At 39.2% G+C, this 21,223-nt stretch overlaps 1 protein-coding gene across 7 annotated transcripts in view; it reads right to left on the reverse strand.

Annotated features, from left to right (window-relative positions):
• Positions 1-656: 656 nt before the first annotated feature.
• Positions 657-21,223, reverse strand: part of KCNC2 (potassium voltage-gated channel subfamily C member 2) — a 317,994-nt gene continuing 297,427 nt past the window's right edge. For 2 of the 7 annotated variants that reach the window (XM_075856970.1, XM_075856968.1), the window contains exon 5: positions 9,334-10,312. In XM_075856970.1, coding sequence (XP_075713085.1) covers positions 10,203-10,312 — 110 coding nt within the window. In that variant the 3' untranslated portion in view covers positions 9,334-10,202. The other 5 variants (XM_075856972.1, XM_075856971.1, XM_075856969.1 and 2 more) reach the window with 5 other exon arrangements.

Below are 21,223 nucleotides of genomic sequence, written 5' to 3' on the forward strand. Positions count from 1 at the left end.
ATCTGCTAGAAAATGTACCTGACCTGCTACAATTTTTTCTTGTCAACTTAGAATATCCATTTGAATATAGATATTAATCTGGTTTGTGTGTGAACCCAAGCTCAAGTTTAGGGCAAGTTCAGATGTGACGGATTTGCTGCGGAATTCCACTGCAGACAGGCTGCAGTGGTAATTCACAGAAGGCATTTTTCCTTTTGTTTCTATATCTTTTAAGTTAACTTAGTGCAGACGTGGAAAACCACTGTGCAGAAAATAGCTTGTGGTGCGGAATTTACCTTCCGCAGCATGCACAGTCTGTTGCAGAGAAGCAGTGGATTTTCAGTGTGGATTTCAGCTTTTGCAATGCAAATCTTCGGCAAGTCCGCTGCAACATGACTGGCCAAACAGTAAAATATGCAAATTTTGCTGCAGACTCGCTGCGTAATCGTCGCGAATTTGCAGCAAATTCCGCAGCAGAAAATTTTTGTGGGAGGGTATCGTGCAGTCAGATTGTCTTCTTTCACTGTTTGTTTCTCACCGTGTGTATGGGTTTTATTCAAATCCAGTCATTCAACAGCAGGTAAAGTGGGTCACATACTACATGACAGGAAAGAACAGTAACCTAGTTTATCACAGGAAACAAAATACCATAAACACAACCTTTTTAATGAAATATCCAGCAACACTTTACAGAAATACTTAGCACATTCTTTCCAGTGTCCACATCTAGTGCTGGCGAAATATACGTCAAATTTGTTTTCCGGTGGCATCATCATTTAAAAGCAATATTTTTTCATACATTTTTTTTCTGTTTTAAATCCATTATTTTAACTATATTCAAGTTTGAAAGCAGTACATTTCTTCTTGGATGATGTCATCATTGAAGTAGACTACTCAGCATGCTTAGCAATCAGGTAGTTCACTGTGGAGCTATAAGTATCGGTCTATATATTATTTAATGTATGTTTTCATGGCTGACATGAATAAATCTGATTTGCATGTATTCCATTTTTAATATTTTAACGTGTGCTAATGCAAGATACTATAAACATTTTCTGTACCTTTATACATTGACATTAGTGGTCCACAACCAGTGGTTCCCCAGTTGTTGATAAATCTTAAATCCCAGTATGCCATGGCAGTCTTCAGCTTCTATAGCATAATAGTTTCACAAAAGCAAGGGGGGCCCCAGATTTCAGATCACTTGTGTAAATGTATTATGCATACGTATTTCTGTTCATAGTATCTAGTAATGGGCAATAATGTGGGAAAAAAATATTTGAACAATTGCATAAGAACTTACCTCTATAGTGAGGCTCTATGTAACTTTAGATATAAATATAAACTCTATACACAGTCAGTAGGATAAAGGGGGACAACCTGGCATGCGCATGCTTACAGACAGACATCAGATATTTTAGGGCTATGTACATACACCTTTTAAGCAAAACATTTGTTTTTAAATAAATCAGTGTTTTACGTAATTTAAAACAACTTTTAAATTGACTTCTATTTCATTTTTGTTTTTACTTTTAAAGCTACAGCTTCGATGTATCCGGTATACATAGAAACTGTGTCCTTCCTTCAAAGCCGATACCGTCAGGTTAGCTGAACCAGCAGCTCGGCTGAAAGCGGGTGCTTCGTGTCTCTAACGCTAATAACTATCACATCAAAGTTCATCAACTTTATTAAAGAAAATTTCTTGCTTCAAAGGTGTACGTAGTCTTCAAGTAGAGGCGTAGCAGGGCTTTCATTCACCTAGGGCAAAGATTCAGCTCGCTGCCGTGGTCTTATATCTAAATACCTTGGTCAAAGCAGAGTGACTTGTTGGTGCCCCACTAAGACCCAGCACCCAAGACAAATGCTCTGCTAGCCCCCATAGCTATGCCTCTGCATTTTTTTTTACAGATAATTTTATTTGTTTAGTGACATTTCTTTAAACCCCCTCTGTTTGTACTTGTATTTAGGCCTGTTGAAGATGACGGACTGGCATTGAAACGCGTTACCACTGTTCTGACAGTTTTATTAAATAAATGTCTCTTTTACCATTACCGTTATTCTGTAATTTGTGTGGATGTCGGCAGCGCTGGTATTTTCCCTGCTTTTAATTCTCCATCTTATCCATTTACTGTGGTGGTACTTGACGTCCACTGGTTTGGGGATAGCAGCAGCTGACAATACAACTTACTTTTGCCTACAACAGTGTTGTACGTACTTGTATTTGTACAATAATACCAGCTGAGCGGCGTTATCTCCGTTTGTCATCCACTCCTTCTCACTCTGTTTGACCTGCATGATGTGGCACCTTGTGTAAATTTGTTTCTGTTAGGTTCACACAATGTCTTTATATCCTGTTAAAAGGTCCTGTTTTATTTTTTGGTAAAATTTACCTCTAAAAGAGGATGCAATTGGACACAAAAATGATGCAAGCTCCTTTTTTTGTCCTGTTGAAGAACAGGATCCAGACAAATCCTGTTTTTTGTACAATGGAAGTAAATGGTAACAGGCTGCCACAGGATGGGCATCATGTTTCACAATGTTTTAAATGTCCTTTATTTCTTATCTTGGAAAAAAAAAAATTGATATTTCAACAGGATGCATAAACTAGATGTGGACCCAGCCTTACTATGTCAGTGCTAAGGGTAAGTATTGCACACTGACCTATTTTACAACGTGGGTTTCTGTTAGGCTTTATATTGATGTATATGTGCAGCAACCCAGGGGGAATGCGGTTTGAGACAGCTGGCAGGCAGGACGTTTGGAGTAGTAGTTCTCTATCACGGTCTGGTCACAATGTTCACGGTAGCAGGGTCCGCCTCCACTAGACCTCCCACATTCCTAGGGCTGGCACAGTGATGAGAGGGTTGCACTTAGATGATGGTGGTAGTTGTTCCCCCCCTGGAGCACCCCCAATTTAAATGTCTCCTTGCTGGTTGAAGGTGAGGTGCCCTTGATGGTGTAGTGTAAATGATAGGCAGGAGATGGTAGTGAAATTGAACAGATAACTCACAGTTTCTATAATTGTTAGCAGAATGCAGAACACTTCCAAGATGGAGGCACACAATGTGACAAGGCAGTCTTCCAACAATGGGCTGGCTGAGCTGGAGTTAGAGCAAGGTTTCCCAAATTGTAAGTTTTCTCTTGACAGTAGCAATCTGTTCCTCTGATGCAATTGATCAAATAGCGATTCCTCTGGTATGCAGTTCCTAACTGAGGGGTGCACAAATATCTTGTATTTTCTGCAGTTCCTATCATTGGGGTGCAGATATTCAAACATATGCAGCAATGTCGGCTGCCAATGTTGCTAAGCCAGTCCAGAAACCTAAGGCCTGGTTCTGAGCTGTGAGGCCCTGACTGTACAAATCTCCTCATAGACTTGTCTCTAACTGAACCACACTGGACGAGGGGAGGGAGACCATGCTAGTTTAGCTCCGCCCTACTTCCAGAAGCATCCATAGATGCTCAATAGAAAAGATAGGGAAATGCCTCCAGCCACACCAATTTATGCCCGACAGATCTAAAAAAAACACATTACAATATTTCTCAGCAAATAAAAGTAAACAGGCAAACATTAATTTAAAACAGGTTTCTGACTGGAATAAAGTTGAATTAATTTCTGTAAAATAAAACAAATTACATATCCCCTTTAGTAGTGTCCTAGTGGGACACTACACATGTTTGGCATAACCCTTTAATGCAGCGGTCCCCAACCTTTTTTGCACCAAGGACCACTATCATGCAAGACAATTTTTCCACCAACCGGCGGAGGGGGGGAGGGAATCGCACGCATTACAAAACACCATGCAGACTGCAATTAAATGGAAATAAAATAAAAATGAAAACTTTTTTAGGGTCGGTTCACACTGACTGTAAATACTGTGGATTTTCCGCAACGGGATTTGTTGCAGAAATCCACACCATAATACAGTAAATTTGATTGTTAAATTGAAAGCAATATCGGTTTATAGAGTATGTATTTCGTTCACTGAAAAAGTGATTTACTGCCTGATTAGAACGAATTAAAATTAGTTTTATTAATATAGTATACAATTGGCTCATATGGCCCACAAGTACATATGTTCAGGCTCAGCAAGTGGTCAGGGATAGGAGACGGTATTTAAAAGCATATAACTAAAGACCAGAACTCCTCTTGTAGTATATAGCCCTAGCAACCACTAGCTGAAAAATTGATTGTTCCAGCCAAAAAGGCTAACAGCATATGGTCAGAGAGATAGGGTGTATCAACAGTCCCGATTGCAGACCGACACTCCCCTTCAATGATTCCTGACTCTAAGACCACAGACTGATTGATTATTCACAACCCTACGCGTTTCAGTGCCACTGTTTGAACGTGACAGATCATCAGGGATTGTTTAGAGATAAGGTTAGATGCTGGTTAGCATATTTGTAATGCTAACATTATTTCTCCCGGCTCGTGTACGACTCTGATACAAATGGCCGCTCATAGCTCTGACCATATGCTGTTAGCCTTTTTGGCTGGAACAATCAATTTTTCAGCTAGTGGTTGCTAGGGCTATATACTACAAGAGGAGTTCTGGTCTTTAGTTATATGCTTTTAAATACCGTCTCCTATCCCTGACCACTTGCTGAGCCTGAACATATGTACTTGTGGGCCATATGAGCCAATTTTATACTATATTAATAAAACTAATTTTAATTCGTTCTAATCAGGCAGTAAATCACCATAATACAGTAGCAGCAAAGTGGATTAGATAGAACAAATCTCAACCACACGCTGCGTAAATAGTGAGTGGAAAAAACGCTGAGAATTTTTTTTCGGCAGATAAGCAGCGATGCCCCTACAAAAAACGCAACTCGAGAAAACAAAAATCATATATTTACCCAGAAGTCTGTGTTTCTTCCTCCAGGCCGGCCTCCTGGGATGATGTTTCATCCCATGTGACCGCCACTGCAGCCAATCACAGGCTGCAACGGTCTCCTGAGAATAAATGTCATCCCAGGAGGCCGGCCCGCTAGACGGATATTCCGGGCGAAAAACTGCACCACAGTTTGGTGCGGTTTTTCGCCTGGAATTCCCTGCGGCCAGATACCATGGTACGGTAACCAAATGATCCGCGGCCAGGTGGTTGGGGACCACTGCTTTAATCAATCATTCCAGAAGATAATAAGAGGCTGTTAACACTGCATTTTTAGGTGCTTTTAAACATTTCACGTCGCCAACACTTTGTCAGTCCGATCCTCCTGAAGTGACAAGGTGCTGACATGATTAGCTCCCTGTCAATAAAACAGTGCTCAAAGTGAGTGCTGTATTCTGCAATGGGACCAGTATGCAGAAAGATTTTTATCCTGCACTTATACTGTTGCCGTGGAAACATGTGATAGCTCGATGATGTCACGGCCTTCAAACAGTCTGATGGAGGAGAGGAGCAGATCAACATTGCATCATTATAAAACCTTTTTAAAAAAAAAACAAAAAAAAACATATAATGATTTTATGCATCATTGCCCAATCAATTTAAATCAATAAAAGAAAAGAACGATGAAACTTGCCCCCTAAAATATTTACCAATGATGCAAAATTGTTCCAATGTTTTATTAAAACGGATTGTAAAAAAGCAATACATTATCTGCCTTCAATTATTTTGCTTGGCAATCTAATACTGCATCTCTACAGGCATTTTGAGAAATGGATATTGGTTATATTACTGTATAGATGCTTAATGCAAACTATCATTTATTAAAAAGAAACATTTGCATTACTAATTGAATACTTAGCTGATTCTCATAAGACATGTTCTCATCCGCTAATTATCTGGCAAACGTTTCATTCAAAATAATTCAATGTTGATGATAATTTGATGTGCATTAGAATTTCATTAGCAATCAACAAGTAAATTTAGTTTCCATAAGGCTGGGTTCACACACACACACACACACACACACACACACACACACACACACACACACACACGCACACATAGCGCTTGGCTGCATTTTTCATGGCGTTTTTAACTGCATTATTTAATGTGTATTTACCCCATTATTATACTACTTTATTATGCCCTAATATACTCCCCCCAGCTTACATGTGCCCCCATATTATAAACTGAAATACCAGTAATACTCCAAACAAAATTACTACCAAGCAAAATCCATGCTTCAAAATTCAAATGGCGCCCCCTCGTTTCTGAGCCCTATAGTGTGCCCAAACAGCAGTTTACTTCAACATATATGGCATTCCCATACCCGGGAGAACCCCCTTGACATTTTATGAGGTATTTGTCTTCCGTGGCACAAACTGGGCACAACATATTGTGTACTAAAATCGCATTTCATTGGAAAAACACTGTGCATAAATTTCTAATGAAAAAACACCTGTGGGGTCAAAATGCTCACTACACCCCTTAAAATGCCTTAAGGGGTGCAGTTTCCAAGATAGGAGTCACTACTTGGGGGTTTGTTTTACTATATGACCTCAGAGCCCTACAATTGTGGGTCAATGCTGCAAAAATTGCCAAAATAGGCCTCAAATATGCATGGTGCTCTTGCACTTCTAAGCCCTGTCAAATTCCTTGAGGGGGCAGTTTCAAAAATGTGGTCGCCAAATAGGGCTGCTGCCTTTCTGAGCCCTGCCGTGTGTCAAAATAGCAGTTTATGACCACATATTGGGTATTATCATACTAAGGAGAAATTGCTTTACAAATGTTGGGGTTCTTTTTCTCCTTTATCCCTTGTAAAAATGAAAAAATTGTCATATTAGTGGAAATTTTTTTAATTTCCACTGCCTAATTCTAATAAATTCTGCAGAAGATCTGTTGGGTCTAAATGCTCACTATACCCATAGATAGATTCCTTAGGTGTATTTTTCCAAATGGGATCACTTTTGGGGGGTTTCCACTGCTTTGATCCCATGGCACCCGAAAACCATTTCAGCAAATTTTGAGCTCCAAAAGCCAAATGGTGCTTCTTCCCTTCTAAGCCCTACCATGTGTTCAAACGGCAGTTTCTGACCACATATGGGGTATTGCCGAAATCGGGAGAAATTGCTTTACAAATGTTGGGGTGCTTTTTTGCCTTTATTCTTTGATTATTCAGGAAAAAAGTAGATTTTCCTTTTCACAGCCTATTTCCAATTAATTCAGCAAAAAAACTGTGGGTCAAAATGCTCACTATACCCCTAGATAAATTCCTTTAGGGGTGTAGTTTCCCAAAAGGGGTCACTTTTAGTGGGTTTCCACTGTTTTGTCACCACGAGACCTCTTCATACCTGACATGGTGCTTAAATCGTTGCGGAAAATCCACCGCATAATACAGGAGCAGCAGAGTGGATGAGATAGAACAAATCTCATCCATAAGCTGCGTAAATACTGAGCGGAAAAAATGCACAGAAATTGACATGCGGTGCAGAATTTTATCCCGCAGCATGTCAATTGTATTTGCGTAAATGCTGCTTATTTATCGCGGGTTTTCCCCATTGAATTCAATGGGAGGTAAAAGCACAAACAGTTGTACCGCCGCAAAAAACGGAACTCAGAAAAAAAAAATCTGTACTTAAGCAGAAGTCTGTATTTCTTTCTCCAGGCTGGCCTCCTGGGATGACGCTTCATCCCATGTGACCACCGCAGCCAATCACAGGCTGCAGCGACGGTCACATGGGATAAAACATCATCCCAGAAGGCAAGCCAGGATGACGTCAGAGGGCCTCCTGGGATGACGTTTCATCCCATGTGACTGCCGCTGCGGCCACCGGGGTGGATATGCAGGGTAACTTTACGCAGCGTAGCAGCCCAGTGTGAACTCAGCCTTACACTTACCAGTTTGTGGTTATAGTTGGTCATGTAGCTAAGTCTTTTTCAGGCACACTATCCTACAAATAAATTAAGTGAACCCTCATATTATATTATCTAAATAAGTATAGCTCTGCAGAATATAACCATAGTCGTATGAACCAGAGGATAGTCAGTACAGTTATTACAAATCAGGTAACTTAAAAATGTGGATTGCAAAACAAATTTGCTTACAACATGCTGACGTAGCTAAAGTGTGGAGAAAACATTTACATCAACATCCCAATATTTAAAGTATTTTGTTTGAATCCTCTTCACTGTATCATCAGTAATATGTGAGCACTGGCATTTCACCATATTAGAGAAGACTTCCAGCAGAAACAGAACTTTCCATCGTTGCACTCCCCACCTGATAGTCTATCCAGCTCTGCGCTTCTTTTATGTATATTCTACTCTCTTCCCTGCATCCAGCACCCGGTTTGTTTTTAATCAGACATCATCATGGAATCTTATATTTTACCCTTCTTTCCCTTTCTTTGGGCTATCAATCCCATGATGCCTCAGTACAGCATCACATGAGCAGCTAGAGCCTGTACCATCTCTGCTTGCTGGGAGGACAGTGGAATTATCCCTCCCTCTACATTCTCCTATATAGACTGAGAAATTATAAGTATACAGCCAGGGAGGCTGAGCCTGAGCCTCTTCTCCATTATAACTGTGTGACAGGAGCCTGTCTAATCATCAGCAGTAAATGTGATAAGAGTTTGGCACCCCCTGTGGTGAGCCTGTGTGAAAGAGTCCATGCAATTTCATCAAACAGGAAGTGCTGGTGCCTGTATCTATGACCCAGGTTTATCCTCTTTGACTGTTTACACAATAATTTGATATTAGATTTAAAGATGTTTTCCCAACATAGACATTTATGGTATATCCATAGGATTTTTCATAAATAAGTGATAGATGCGAGTCGTAGCTCTGGGACCAGTACTTATATCAAGAATGGGGGTCTCCCGACCCCCGCTTTGCATGGTGTGGCGACAACTGGCTGCAAAATCCAGGCGGTGACTAGTGGAGAGAGGGTCGCGCATGCACGCGGCACTCTCCATTCTGTTTAATGGGAGTTCCGGAAATGGACGAGCTAGCGTTGCTCAATGGAAGTTCTGAAAACAGCCAGGGCAAGCACTTCTCAGCTGTTTCCGTAACTACCATGGTACAGAATGGAGAGAGCGGAGTGCACATGGGACCCTTTCTCCACTAGACCCTGTCTGGATACTGCGGCCAGCGGCCACTGCACCCAGCGAAACGGGGGAGGGGTGGGAAGGCTCCCGTTCTCGATATAGGTGGGGGTCCCAGAAATGGGACCCGCATCTTTCAGACATTAATCAAACATCCTATGGATGTGCCATAAATGTCTAGGTTGGAAATACCCCTTTAAGTCATGTTACAATTTGCAGATCTTGGTTATATCACCATATGATTTAAAAATTGAGCATGTAATTCTAAACAAGTCGTTTGAATAAGAAAAAAAATTACAAATAGAATTATTCTTTAAATAAAGGAAAAATATTTTATTTTATTAACCGAAATGTACATTATCATGGACAGAGTAACAAGTAACAATTCACATTTTTATAGCACAACACAGATAAAAAGATATCTCTTTCCTTGGCAAAAAAATAAAATGAATATTCTTATACAACAAATATTTATGCAGCTAGATCCTGTAGTGATGACAAAGCATGGGAGTTAAGCACACACTATCAATATGGTCTTGCCACCATGATTTCATCGGTAATACTTACATTTTATCTCATATAATGGATGGTAAGAGTTGCCAGCATCACATGTTCATTTTCAAAGGCAAAATAATTCTGGCATGTTTAACATGAAATATTCTAGGACAAAGGAAGATAGAACAATACACTTATCTGATGGGTTATGAGTTACAGTCCATGAGTACTAAGTAGTGGTGTCCCGGAAGACAACATCAGAAGACACTGTAGCGGCTTTGTGACTATTGGTCCTACAATGTCTAATGGAACAGCATCACTTAGTGAACTGGAGCCTACTGTACTATGTATTTTCTGCAATACAAACAGCAATAAATGAGGATAGACCTGTTTAAACAGATCCTTATAAGTTAATATACACCCTTTATGTGCATTTCTATACAATCTACAGCACAAGCTAGAGTACTGCAGGGATTGTGAGGTAATCCAAAATGTAAGGTATTATACACACATACATTAATCAATAAGAACTGTAGTTGAACATGTACTTGTATTGATGAAAATAGCGTATACTCCATGCTCACATTTATTTACAACCAATTTGCCAACACAGACCTTTCGGGTTGTTGGCATCTGAAACATTTCAGTCTGTAGTTGTTGCACTTTGCAGATCAAGGTGGACATCAGATCTTATTCACTACCTTGAAACATGAGAGGCTTACATCTAGGGCCCATTCACCAGCAGGAGTTTCTTTCCCGTATAGTCCTTGTTATGGCTAAATTCCACTGTCCCCTTTTCAGCAGTCACAAATCCATGATAAATTCCGTATAACACTGTAGTCAATAACAGCAGCACCAAATATTATATTAATCCCTTGATTAAAATACTATACTAATACTTTCACTGTCATATTATATCATTGCTATATTTTAAAATATGATCACTATTTCGTACAAACTCATTCTTGCAGCTCATGCTATTGAATCTGGTATAATTTGCATTACTATATGAATAAAAGACATTGCTTAGGGCAGATTGATAACAATTTGTAGAGCATCTTACTAACTTTAAAGCCTTTCCTACGTTTTTTTTAATTTTTATCACCAGCCCAAAACATCATATCTTTTAATAAAACAGGTAACCAAAAACTGATGTCAGATGTCACAAGACCTGTCAATCAGATAGTAGCATGTCCTCTGGGCAGTTTGGTATTTCAAAGGGCATCACATGTCATCCTGACTTTGTGCTCCATTTTCAGAGAAAGGCTAAAGGTTCATTTTCAGTCCTTCTCCTCTAAACTATATATATTATCTATTCTATATTAACCTATATAATATTATCAAATGTATTTTCAATAAAATATGGGTTAATCTGCTGCACAGGCAATGGTAATATAGTGTGCATAATCGTGTCTATAGGGTGTGTATATGATGTGGTGTCAAGGACCACAATATAGCATCAAAGAGGCTACACAAAAAAAATAGTCAAATTTTGGGAATGACTTAGCATATTTCATTATAAAAAAAACATCTATTTTTGTATGTATAAAAACAAAATTCACAATGAGTTAAAGAGGTTGTCTGGCATTAGGAAAATATTTTTTTATTCCAGAAAGAGCGCAACTCTTGTACATATGTTGTGCTTGGTATTGCAGCTCCTTCCTATTCAATTTAATGGGGCTGAGCTGCAATACCAGACACAGCCCATGAACAAGAGCGTCGCTGTTTTTAGAAAAAAAAGCATATCCATATTTATTATTCCCAGACAACCCCTTTAAGAATAGGTAACTAATCAGTCATTAGCTGTTGAAGTCTCAATGTATTTTATGTTCTACAAAGTGCCTACAAAGTGCTGGTAGATATGTTTCAACAACAGCTAAAGTAGTATAATGTAGTATCATTTAACATTATTTTCTCTTTAGAAATAGATGGCTTGCTGCAGTAATTCTCAATGGTTATTGGCTTATATGTCAGGTCAAAAATAAGTAATTTACTTTCTACATGATTCAATTCAGTAGAACATCAACCATACTTAAAGCACATAAAACACAGCAAAACGCAAAAGAAAAGAATGCAGCCTTGAACTATTTGTGTACAGGCACAGTTTGAGTGTTGGGAGAGAGGTGGATGAAACAACTTAACAACTGGTTAGACAAACCAACATGAACATATATGACAAACAAATTTCTAAAGAACTATTTGATAAAACTTTAACTGAAAATAATGCCAAATTTGAATCCAGATGTTTAAGGCTGGACAAAAAAAAAAATCCTCAATAAAATATACAGCCCTCATCATTTAACTGAAACATGCAGTACACAAGCTTCTTTCTCTGGTTCTTAGAAATTGGCATGTGGAAAATTTGAGGAACCCTGTGTAAGAAGAAGTCCTGCTAGCTTAAAATTGCAAGCCTGGATGGCAGTTACCTTTTTCATATGTATTGTGCCTTCCCAAGCCATTATGAAAGAGATCTGGCCTCTGCTTGCGTGTAACCAGTAATGACAACCTCTTTGCAGTTATCTGTGTGCAAACAACCAGAGACATTTCGGTACTCTATTACACAGTATTAAACAAATAAAAATCATCTAAAAATACCAAAGGAAATAAGAAGATAAAAACAAAATCCTACTGGCAAGACAACTGATTAGCAAATGATATGATGCCAAGCTTATGTTCGGAGCCATTTTGTAGCCCCTGCAATCTGCAACATTGCATTGATATGACGTGTAGACGGGATGGTCCATGCAAATGGTCTGATCTGTTACACTGCGAGGTCTCAAGACAGGATCCCAGACATCTTCAGAATGGATCAGAAACTCACAAGAAATGAACGTTCAGTGATGTGTTGGTTATCATTTGGAAGCACATTGGTATAGCTGTATGTCCCTGAAAATATATGTGATTAGTAAATATACTGGCCGATCCATCCATACTCTATCCTTTTTATTGCCAGAAGGTCAGTAGATATGAACAAACTTTGCAGGATAAATAACTTTATAAGCATCATAGTGAAATGTCTGGTGACAAAATGTCTGGTTTCCTAGCAATTCCAGTTGAGATTATGCAGTATTTATGTTGTCTGGATAGAGCCTAGAGTTAATGCTACATTTAATTCTTTTCATTAAGCTTGACTCAATAGTACTTGAGAGAATTCTATTTGTTAGATTGGTGTAGTCTTTTTTAGAAGATAGATGGGATAGGAGACCGAGAGCGTCTTAGAGGACAAGGTGAACTGTAGGGTGATGTTACTGGAGACAGTCTCAAGGCATTGCCAGTCAAGCCTGCTATGTTGTTTAAACTTCGGGATTTCTCATATCCTTTTACGAAATATTGCAAAGACATCAGTTGAATTCAACAAGAAAAAGACAGAGACAAACAGTAAAATGATATGCAATCAATTATGAGTCCATCAAAAAGGTTTATGTCAACAGTAATGAAGAGCTGAAGCAATTTATAGGTCAATCATACCCCACATTTAGAATTACATTTTATAAAAAATATTTAAATGAAACAAAAATAACATTTTAGTATACTTATTATAGTCATTGCAGGGTCTTGATTTGATCTACAATTGTATTAGCTGAAACAATATGACATGTTAGACTGTATGATCAATAAGGCATAATAACATACACAAAGCAACATGTGAAATGCTAAGTTCAGTCTTGGAATGCCCTTGATATACAATTATAAAGCAAAGGCTTAGGTGCAGATGGAAACAAATTAACAAACCTTCCATTCATAAGATATTCATTTCAAAATTTGTCGAGCTAAAGCAAGCAACCATGCATTTAAGGGAAGTATTATGATGAATTTACCATTCTCTAGGGCCAGTATTTAATTAATTCTACAGCATTTCATTTATAAACAATTTAAATAAATGAGAATATAAGAAGACCAAGGTCAACGTTAAAATTCATGCATTTTTCTGGTCATCCTGTATATTGTGTTACACATTCACTGTTAATGCAGTTTAGCTTTTTCATAGATTGTCCAAAATATCTCTTCATATTTATGTAAATTTTAATCCTACAATAACTTTCCTCCACTTTTTACCACTTTTGCAGTATATCATGCTTTTACTATAAAAATCTATTTCAAATATAGATTTTTCGCTAGTGTCATATACAGTAACCTTTTGTGAAATGCTTCTTTGCTTGGTTATTATTTATTTTGAGCATGGCTATCTCATCCAACTTGCCCTCTGAAATCCAAACACTGAATTATAAGAACAAAGCAGGTAACCTGGAAATCACAGCAAAATATATGGTACTGTTATGTTAGAAATATATTTTCAAATCATTATGTAGTTTATAATACTTTTCCTGTCCCCAGTATTATGAATATAATCACTAGGAATATACAGAACTTTGTAGAGATTCTTGTCTTTTCAGAACATTTTGAAATTGTGATATTTTACCATGTAATTTAAACAAATTATACCCATAGGTTCCAAGCTTCATTTAAGACAAAGTGAACATATGTTTTTGTAAAATATAAGAAATATTATTTTAAGTTGAATGTAGAAGAACTAGTTTTGTTATTGAACTACTTCTTGTGGGCACTGGGATCACTTACTGAGTAAAAGGGGTTGTCCCGTCTGGACAAATCCTTTGCGAAATGAAGACCCGCTGGAGATCCGCTGATCACCATAAGTCCAGAAGGAATGTTGAATTACATGTTGCCCATTAAAATGAATGCGCGACCATGTACTACACGGCAGTGTCAAGTCCTCCAGAGCGGGAACCGCTTTTTACCATGGCTCAAGCGGGTTCCAAACAAAAGACCTCTATGATGTTTTCTAATGAGTCAACTTTTTTAAGCTTGACTCTCATTAACACCTTGACTACTTTGGTCTAGCTGTATCCTATGAATAAACTACTTCAAATCCAAGGCCACCTTAGCTGCACTGTTCACAGAAATGTAATCAGTTTAACAATGTGGTGATATACTTTAGAAGAGCTGTCTAGTTTGAGACTGTGGGCTCCTCTTAGAAATTCTAACTTGCAGGTGTCTTGCTGCTGGGAGTTCTCACAATCAGCTATTAGATGTAGTTTAATTATAATGTCAATGCACACATTACTACTGCAAGGAAAATAAAGCATGAAAGGGAACCCATTGAGCTAATAGAGGAGGTCTAGCGCAACCAACGCTATTAGCTAAGCATGTTCTAACAGAGCATATCTAAAAAAAAAAAATGTAAATTATAAAAGTTGCATGTTATAAAAGTTGCATGTTTTATATTTGAAAGTAACTTTTTTTTTAGCATTTTGGAGGCTAAAAAAAGTAATATACCATGTTATGCTTATTGCAGGGCCTGAGGGAACAGTGCATGACATAAGTATTCTCTCTTTGGTGTTCCTTGAATCCCTGTGTCAAGAACCTTCCCCTCAGGCCCTGCAATAGGATTAACACAGTGTATACGTTTAGCCTGAAGGGTGCCTTTAATACCAATATTGCTCCTTACTTATTAATGCATAACTATATTTAAAATGTTGAGGTCAAAATGTAATGTTAAGTCCAGTTCTGAAGTTACTGAAACATTGAAGCTGAGAGTAAAGCTCCACCATTCATTAAAATTATATAGTCATAAGATATAACATTTTGCATCTTTCAAAAATTGTCAATTTACAGAATATGATGTCATTTGGCATTGAATATTGGACTAGTAAATATTGACCTTTAAATGGGTTTTCCCTACTATTACCACTCATGTGGGGTCACTCTTCCTAGGGACAAATAGGAAATACAATGTGGCAGAATTACTACTGTGTCTGGGTCTAGAAAATCGCAGCTTGGCACAATGTTTGCATCTCACTAGACACTATATATTTAGAGAGAGAGAGAGAGGAAGTGGCTAAGACAGATGTAGATACAGTGATTATGACACCCTGTATCTGGAAATAATAATCAACATTTTGGAAACAAATATCCCTTCACAATTAATTTCACAATTTCTACACCCTTGTCACTAACATAGACACTTGTAAATTTTGGACATTGAAAGCAGTGATTGATGGGTTGCTGTGTATTTCCACTTCAGCCAGCTATCAATCAGTATGGAGAGGGCAAGGGTAGCGCTCTCCCTAAGTATACACCAGACTCATAACTATTAGTGCAATGTATTCTTTGATCTCTCCTATTAGCAAAATGGCACAATATTTTTCTGTGCCGTTTGGGCTAACAGGAGAGCATACCTCTCCCTGTAACATGCTGCCCTTGCATTGGGCAACATATTCAGCTGTCAGCTCCACTTCAAGTCTAGGTTAACACTGAGTTTTTGCATCTTGTTTTTTGTTTTTTACCAATATTGCAAATAAGGTATCTTTAAAACAGCATGCAGCAGGATACCTATCCTGTTCCACCCGGTTGTCATTGCCATCCATTGTAAAAACAAGCAAAAATAACGAACATACAGTATCTTTCAACAGGATGCAAAAAAAATGTGGTGTTAGATTGGTGTAGTAGTAGTTGTAGCAGTAGCTGGAACAAGATGATGCTTACTCCATTTTATTTGTCAAAAGTAGCTGATATTCCCTACATATTAATGACTCAAGTATCATGTATTACTTTTTGCTGGCATTAAAAATGTGCATTTTGTGATTGTGACTCCACCTGCCACCCTGAAGACCGACTCAGAAAAGTCACTTGCAGAAGAACAAACCAACATCTACATGGCAAAGTAACCAAGTTTATGTCACTGCTCCAGTCTGTTGACTCAAAAGCCAAAAAGATCCAGGTTTTGACATTCTCCTCGAGTCGGCATGCAGTCCAGATAGACTCTGACCCTTTTTTCTATTTTATACATGGTCAAGACCATGTATCTCAGTTGGTTGAGGCAGCTGTAATTATCTATGATACTTAATTTGCTGCTGATAGTGTTACTACTGCTGCTGCTAATGGTAGTGCTTACTGCAGTGACCATGGTGGTGGAATAATAATGCAGTGGAGGTCACAGAGGAGACTCATCCTCTGAAAACTTGTTATGTAGTTCACTAGCCCGGTGGTCACCAAATACTTCCACTAGCTTGGTGCAAAGATTAGCAGTGATTCAGCATGTGTAAGTTTGGTTTATTTATATAAGTATATTTAGTTTAGTATAATGGTCTAAAAACCCCTCCGGAAGGAATTGGGCGGGAGGGTAGAGAAGCCTGCTGCCTTTGCTGTGCCTCTGATTTATCAATGTATTTGCTGCCCAATATCAGTAGAACCAACACCTCCACCAGTAGTAGCAGAATCAACAGAACAACATAATGGCAATTAACTGTTTGCCTGAGAACCTGAACTTGACTGTTGTTGAACTTAACTGGAGAAGGACATGGATATGGAGAGTCCTTTTGACCACTCTTTGTCCACAGGATGGTGTGATGATGCCACATATGTGCCAGCAATGACATTATTCCAAAATATTTGCCCACATGGTGACAACTAAGCTGCAGTTTACATACCCTGAAGATAGCCACAGACATTCTTTGGTGAGGTGAAAAGTAGTGCTACACTTGATATGCACAAAGGGGCACCACTGCTTCCCACAGTCATATTGTTGCCTCTATTGCCTGTAGTGTTGTTTTTTTTTTTTTTGGTACCCTGAAAATTATAAACAACCTTAGTGACTTTACAAGTTCCATAAGGAAGATTTTTTTTAAAGTGCTCCCGCTCCTCCTAAAAGGTTCCATCATCATCATCATAACTGTTGACTAAGAGCCTTTTCCTCTATCAACATTTGACCTGACATTTCACCTCTGATACTATATCGCCTTCTCCTATACTTCTGCCTGGTTGACTTTAGATAAAATTGATGATGCAAAAGCTTACTCTTAGTTGCAAAGTTCTGGGAAGAGATGCAAAGGTGATCTGGTGAGAGTTCTGGCTCCTTCAGTATCAGAATCATTGCCTTCCCGTGTTAATCCCAAACCAGCATTCGAGTCCTGAGGCCTACTTCTGAGTAATAGAGCCATGGACAAACTGTAGTCCACTCTGTCCAACAATGACCTTGTCCAGATGGCTTCAGCTCTTGCTCCCTGCCCCAATATTTTTTCTCTTTAAAAGAACTGATAAAGCTGTTTTGTGGAGGAAGAGGTGCCTAGGCATGGAAACAATATCCATAAAATTCAGTTTTATTCCATCACTTGTGACATATTAAAAGACTTCAGACAGAGCCCACACAAAACACAAGAACTAGTAGCTTACATGTTTCAGAAATAATCCTTACTTGTAATCTGCTTGTGAACAGTTAATAGGTAGCAACAATCTTTCACAGAGTAAAAAATCAAAGATTAGGTGAAATTAACAAATAAGGAATATATTACAAATATTCTAGATTCTACATTTGCTGACTATGTAGCAAATTTTATTGAGGGATGGAGCTTTAATTTTTTCAAGAAGTTCTTCATTTCAAAACAATAGCATTTAGTGATTGAAATGCTATAAACTCTCAAAATTACCTTAGGATGTAGTCTATAGATGTACTGTATATGTGTAAAAAAACATGCTCTTCATAAACTGAAGTTTCAAACATCTCGACTTGGAGACCAAGTTAATTCACTGAACACAGTTGTCTAAAAATGCCGAACCTCTTTAACGGTCAATGAAAACATGAATTGGCGTCTTTAACTAATATAAATTTCTGTCAGGGCATGTTCACATCACCGTTGCCCTTCCGTTGAGGGGTTCCGTCTGAGGTTTCCGTCGGGTTAACCTCTCAACGGAAAGGCAAATGGAAACCTAAGCTTCCGTTTCCCTCACCATTGATATCAATGGTGATGGAAACATTGCTAAAGGTTTCCATTTGTCACCGTTGTGACAGGGTTCCGTCAACTGCGCTATTGATTTCATCAAAAACTACTGTACACTGTCACAATGGTGACAACCGGAAACCATTAGCTAGGTTTCTGTCACCATTGAGTTCAATGGTGAGGGAAACGGAAGCTTAGGTTTCCATTTGCCTTTCCGCTGAGGGGTTAACTCAACGGAAACCACCAATGGAAACCCTCAGCGGAAACGAACGGTGACGTGAACACAGCCTCACTTGGTGAGGGAACAGTTGCATCTGTAATTCCAGCCCTCACCATAAGACTGATAAGAAATAGCCTTTAAGAATATTCAAACGTGAACACTTTACTGTGTTTATGCGTAGATATAATCTATATGTGGATTAGAAATGTTGTAATACATTACTGATGTTGCACTGATGAGGCGTTCGAGCCCATATACAGCCTAGAGCTGAATACACAATTCTGCTGGTTTCTATTTTGAACACAGTTGACAAGTCTGTTGACAGACACATCTCTAACAGCTAAACTGATGTTTTCCTACTCCATATTACTGTACATTTCCTTTCAGCTCTGAAATGTGCAGTGTTGTGAATTTACCTATTGTATGGACTCTATTGCAGGCTGTATAGATTAAATCTACATATAAACTATAAAATAGTGCACAAAAGTGAACACATACATCAAGACATTTTATTTAAAGTAAACATCCCATCACAATTCATTGAAAACTTTAAGCACATTTAAAAAAGCACAATCCATGTTACGATTTGTCTGGAAAGTCAAGTTTTCAATTGTAATGAGGTTGTATAAGATAAGGTTCAGCACCAGTCTTGCCCATGGGCTGTGTCAGATGCTGCAGCTGAGCCCCATTCAAGTGAATGCTACAACACCAGACACAGTTCATGGTCAAGACGGGTGCTTTTACTAGGAAAGAAAGCAGATCATTATTTTCTAATCTCATACAACCCCTTTAAGGATTCTTTATGGCCCTATGTTGGGAGGAGAGTGATAGCAGTGTTGCTATATTTCTATGATAAATATTTTTCAGCTTTTAACTGGCTGTATATATCAGAAAAAAGATGGATTTCCAAAAATTTAAGAATTTATGAATTTCATTTGTGTTTTTCTGCATATAATATAATAATTTAGGCAGAACAATAAAAAAAAAAAAATGTGTAAAGAAGCCAGTCTCAAAACAGGGATATACAGTCCTATGATTGCACTAGCTTGAACTTCCTAAGGCACAACGTAACCCTGGGGTTGGCAACCTGCGGCACCCGTGGCACAGCTGGCACATTCGGCCTCGATCTCTGGCCCTCTCCCCTCTCCTGGTGTCCAGGGTCATTGTATGCTGCGGCACTGAACACAGGGGGAGAGAGTGGAGTGCCACTTCCTTAGGAGGACAGAGCGGCGCTTCAGTTTCAACTTGCTTACCGATCACTGAAACAGGAGAGCAGAGCAGCGCTTCCGTCTGTGTTTCTCGGTTCTGAACACTGAGTGTCGCCGTGTTGTGTGCTTGGCAAGCACACAATGCAGCACTGCTCTTTCTCCTGGTGTTCAGCGCTGACAAAGACTTCAAGCATCTTTGTCCCTGTCCCCACCCCTACCACAACAAAATGTCTGGCAGCTGTTTCCACTAAGTATGTCCCCCCTCAAACAAGGAAATCTCTGGCAGCTTTTTCTCTTATGTGCAAATCCCCCCACCCAGGAAATCTCTGGATGTTCTCTCTCCTCTGTGTACCCCCTCGCCTTATCTGATGTTCAATATCCGCGGTCTCTCCTTTGTATACCTTCCCCCAAAGCTTGTGCTCAGTAGCCGCGGTCTCTCCTATGTGCACCCACCCGAAGCTAGTGCTCAGTAGCCATGGTCCCTCCTATTTGCACCCCCCTTATCTAAGCTGATGATCAGTAGCCATTGGTCTCCCCTATGTGCACCCCCCCTAAAGCTGGTGTTCAGTAGCTGCAGTCTCTCCCATGTGGACCCTCCTTTTCAAAGCTGGTGCTTAGTACACACCGTCTCTCCTATGTGCAACCGCCTCCCCTAAGCTGGTGTTCAGTAGCTGTGGTCACTCCTATGTGCACACCCCCTCCCCTCAGCTGGTGTTCAGTAGCATGGCACACTGGGTAGTTCATCTCTGATTTATTTATTTTTTATCGGCATGCCATATTAAAAAGGTTGTTTACCTCTGATGTAACCTTATATGCGCACTCCAGTGATGGAAAAGGATTGTGCTACTGCTTCTTTTGTTGTAGAAGTTATCACTAAGTACATAAAGAGCAAAATGGTGGTATAGAGGGTAAAAAAAAAACTCTTGCATCTACTATTACTCAAAACTTAAAGCGTACCTATCATTCCAGGTGAGTTTTAAAAATAAGCCATAGTGTGTGTACTTGAGTAATAACAGTATTTCTAACCATAATGCTACATGTATCCTGTTTTTATAATAAGTCGTCCCCCCCCCATCTGTCTTCAGGCTGTATACCTAACAGTCATTTTTTTTTAGCTCACAAAAAACAGGCCCTATCTGCTATTATATTCTCCCACAGTGTTTCTCGGTTCTGAACACTGGGTGTCGCCGTGTTGTGTGCTTGGCAAGCACACAATGCAGCACTGCTCTTTCTCCTGATGTTCAGCGCTGACAAAGACTTCAAGCATCTTTGTCCCTGTCCCCACCCCTACCACAACAAAATGTCTGGCAGCTGTTTCCACTAAGTATGTTCCCCCTCAAACAAGGAAATCTCTGGCAGCTTTTTCTCTTATGTGCAAATCCCCCCCAAAGGAAATCTCTGGATGTTCTCTCTCCTCTGTGTACCCCCTCGCCTTATCTGATGTTCAATATCCGCGGTCTCTCCTTTGTATACCTTCCCCCAAAGCTTGTGCTCAGTAGCCGCGGTCTCTCCTATGTGCACCCACCCGAAGCTAGTGCTCAGTAGCCATGGTCCCTCCTATGTGCACCCCCCTTATCTAAGC

Source organism: Rhinoderma darwinii, chromosome 3, assembly GCF_050947455.1.
Source record: "Rhinoderma darwinii isolate aRhiDar2 chromosome 3, aRhiDar2.hap1, whole genome shotgun sequence".
Taxonomy (NCBI): Eukaryota; Metazoa; Chordata; class Amphibia; order Anura; family Rhinodermatidae; genus Rhinoderma; species Rhinoderma darwinii.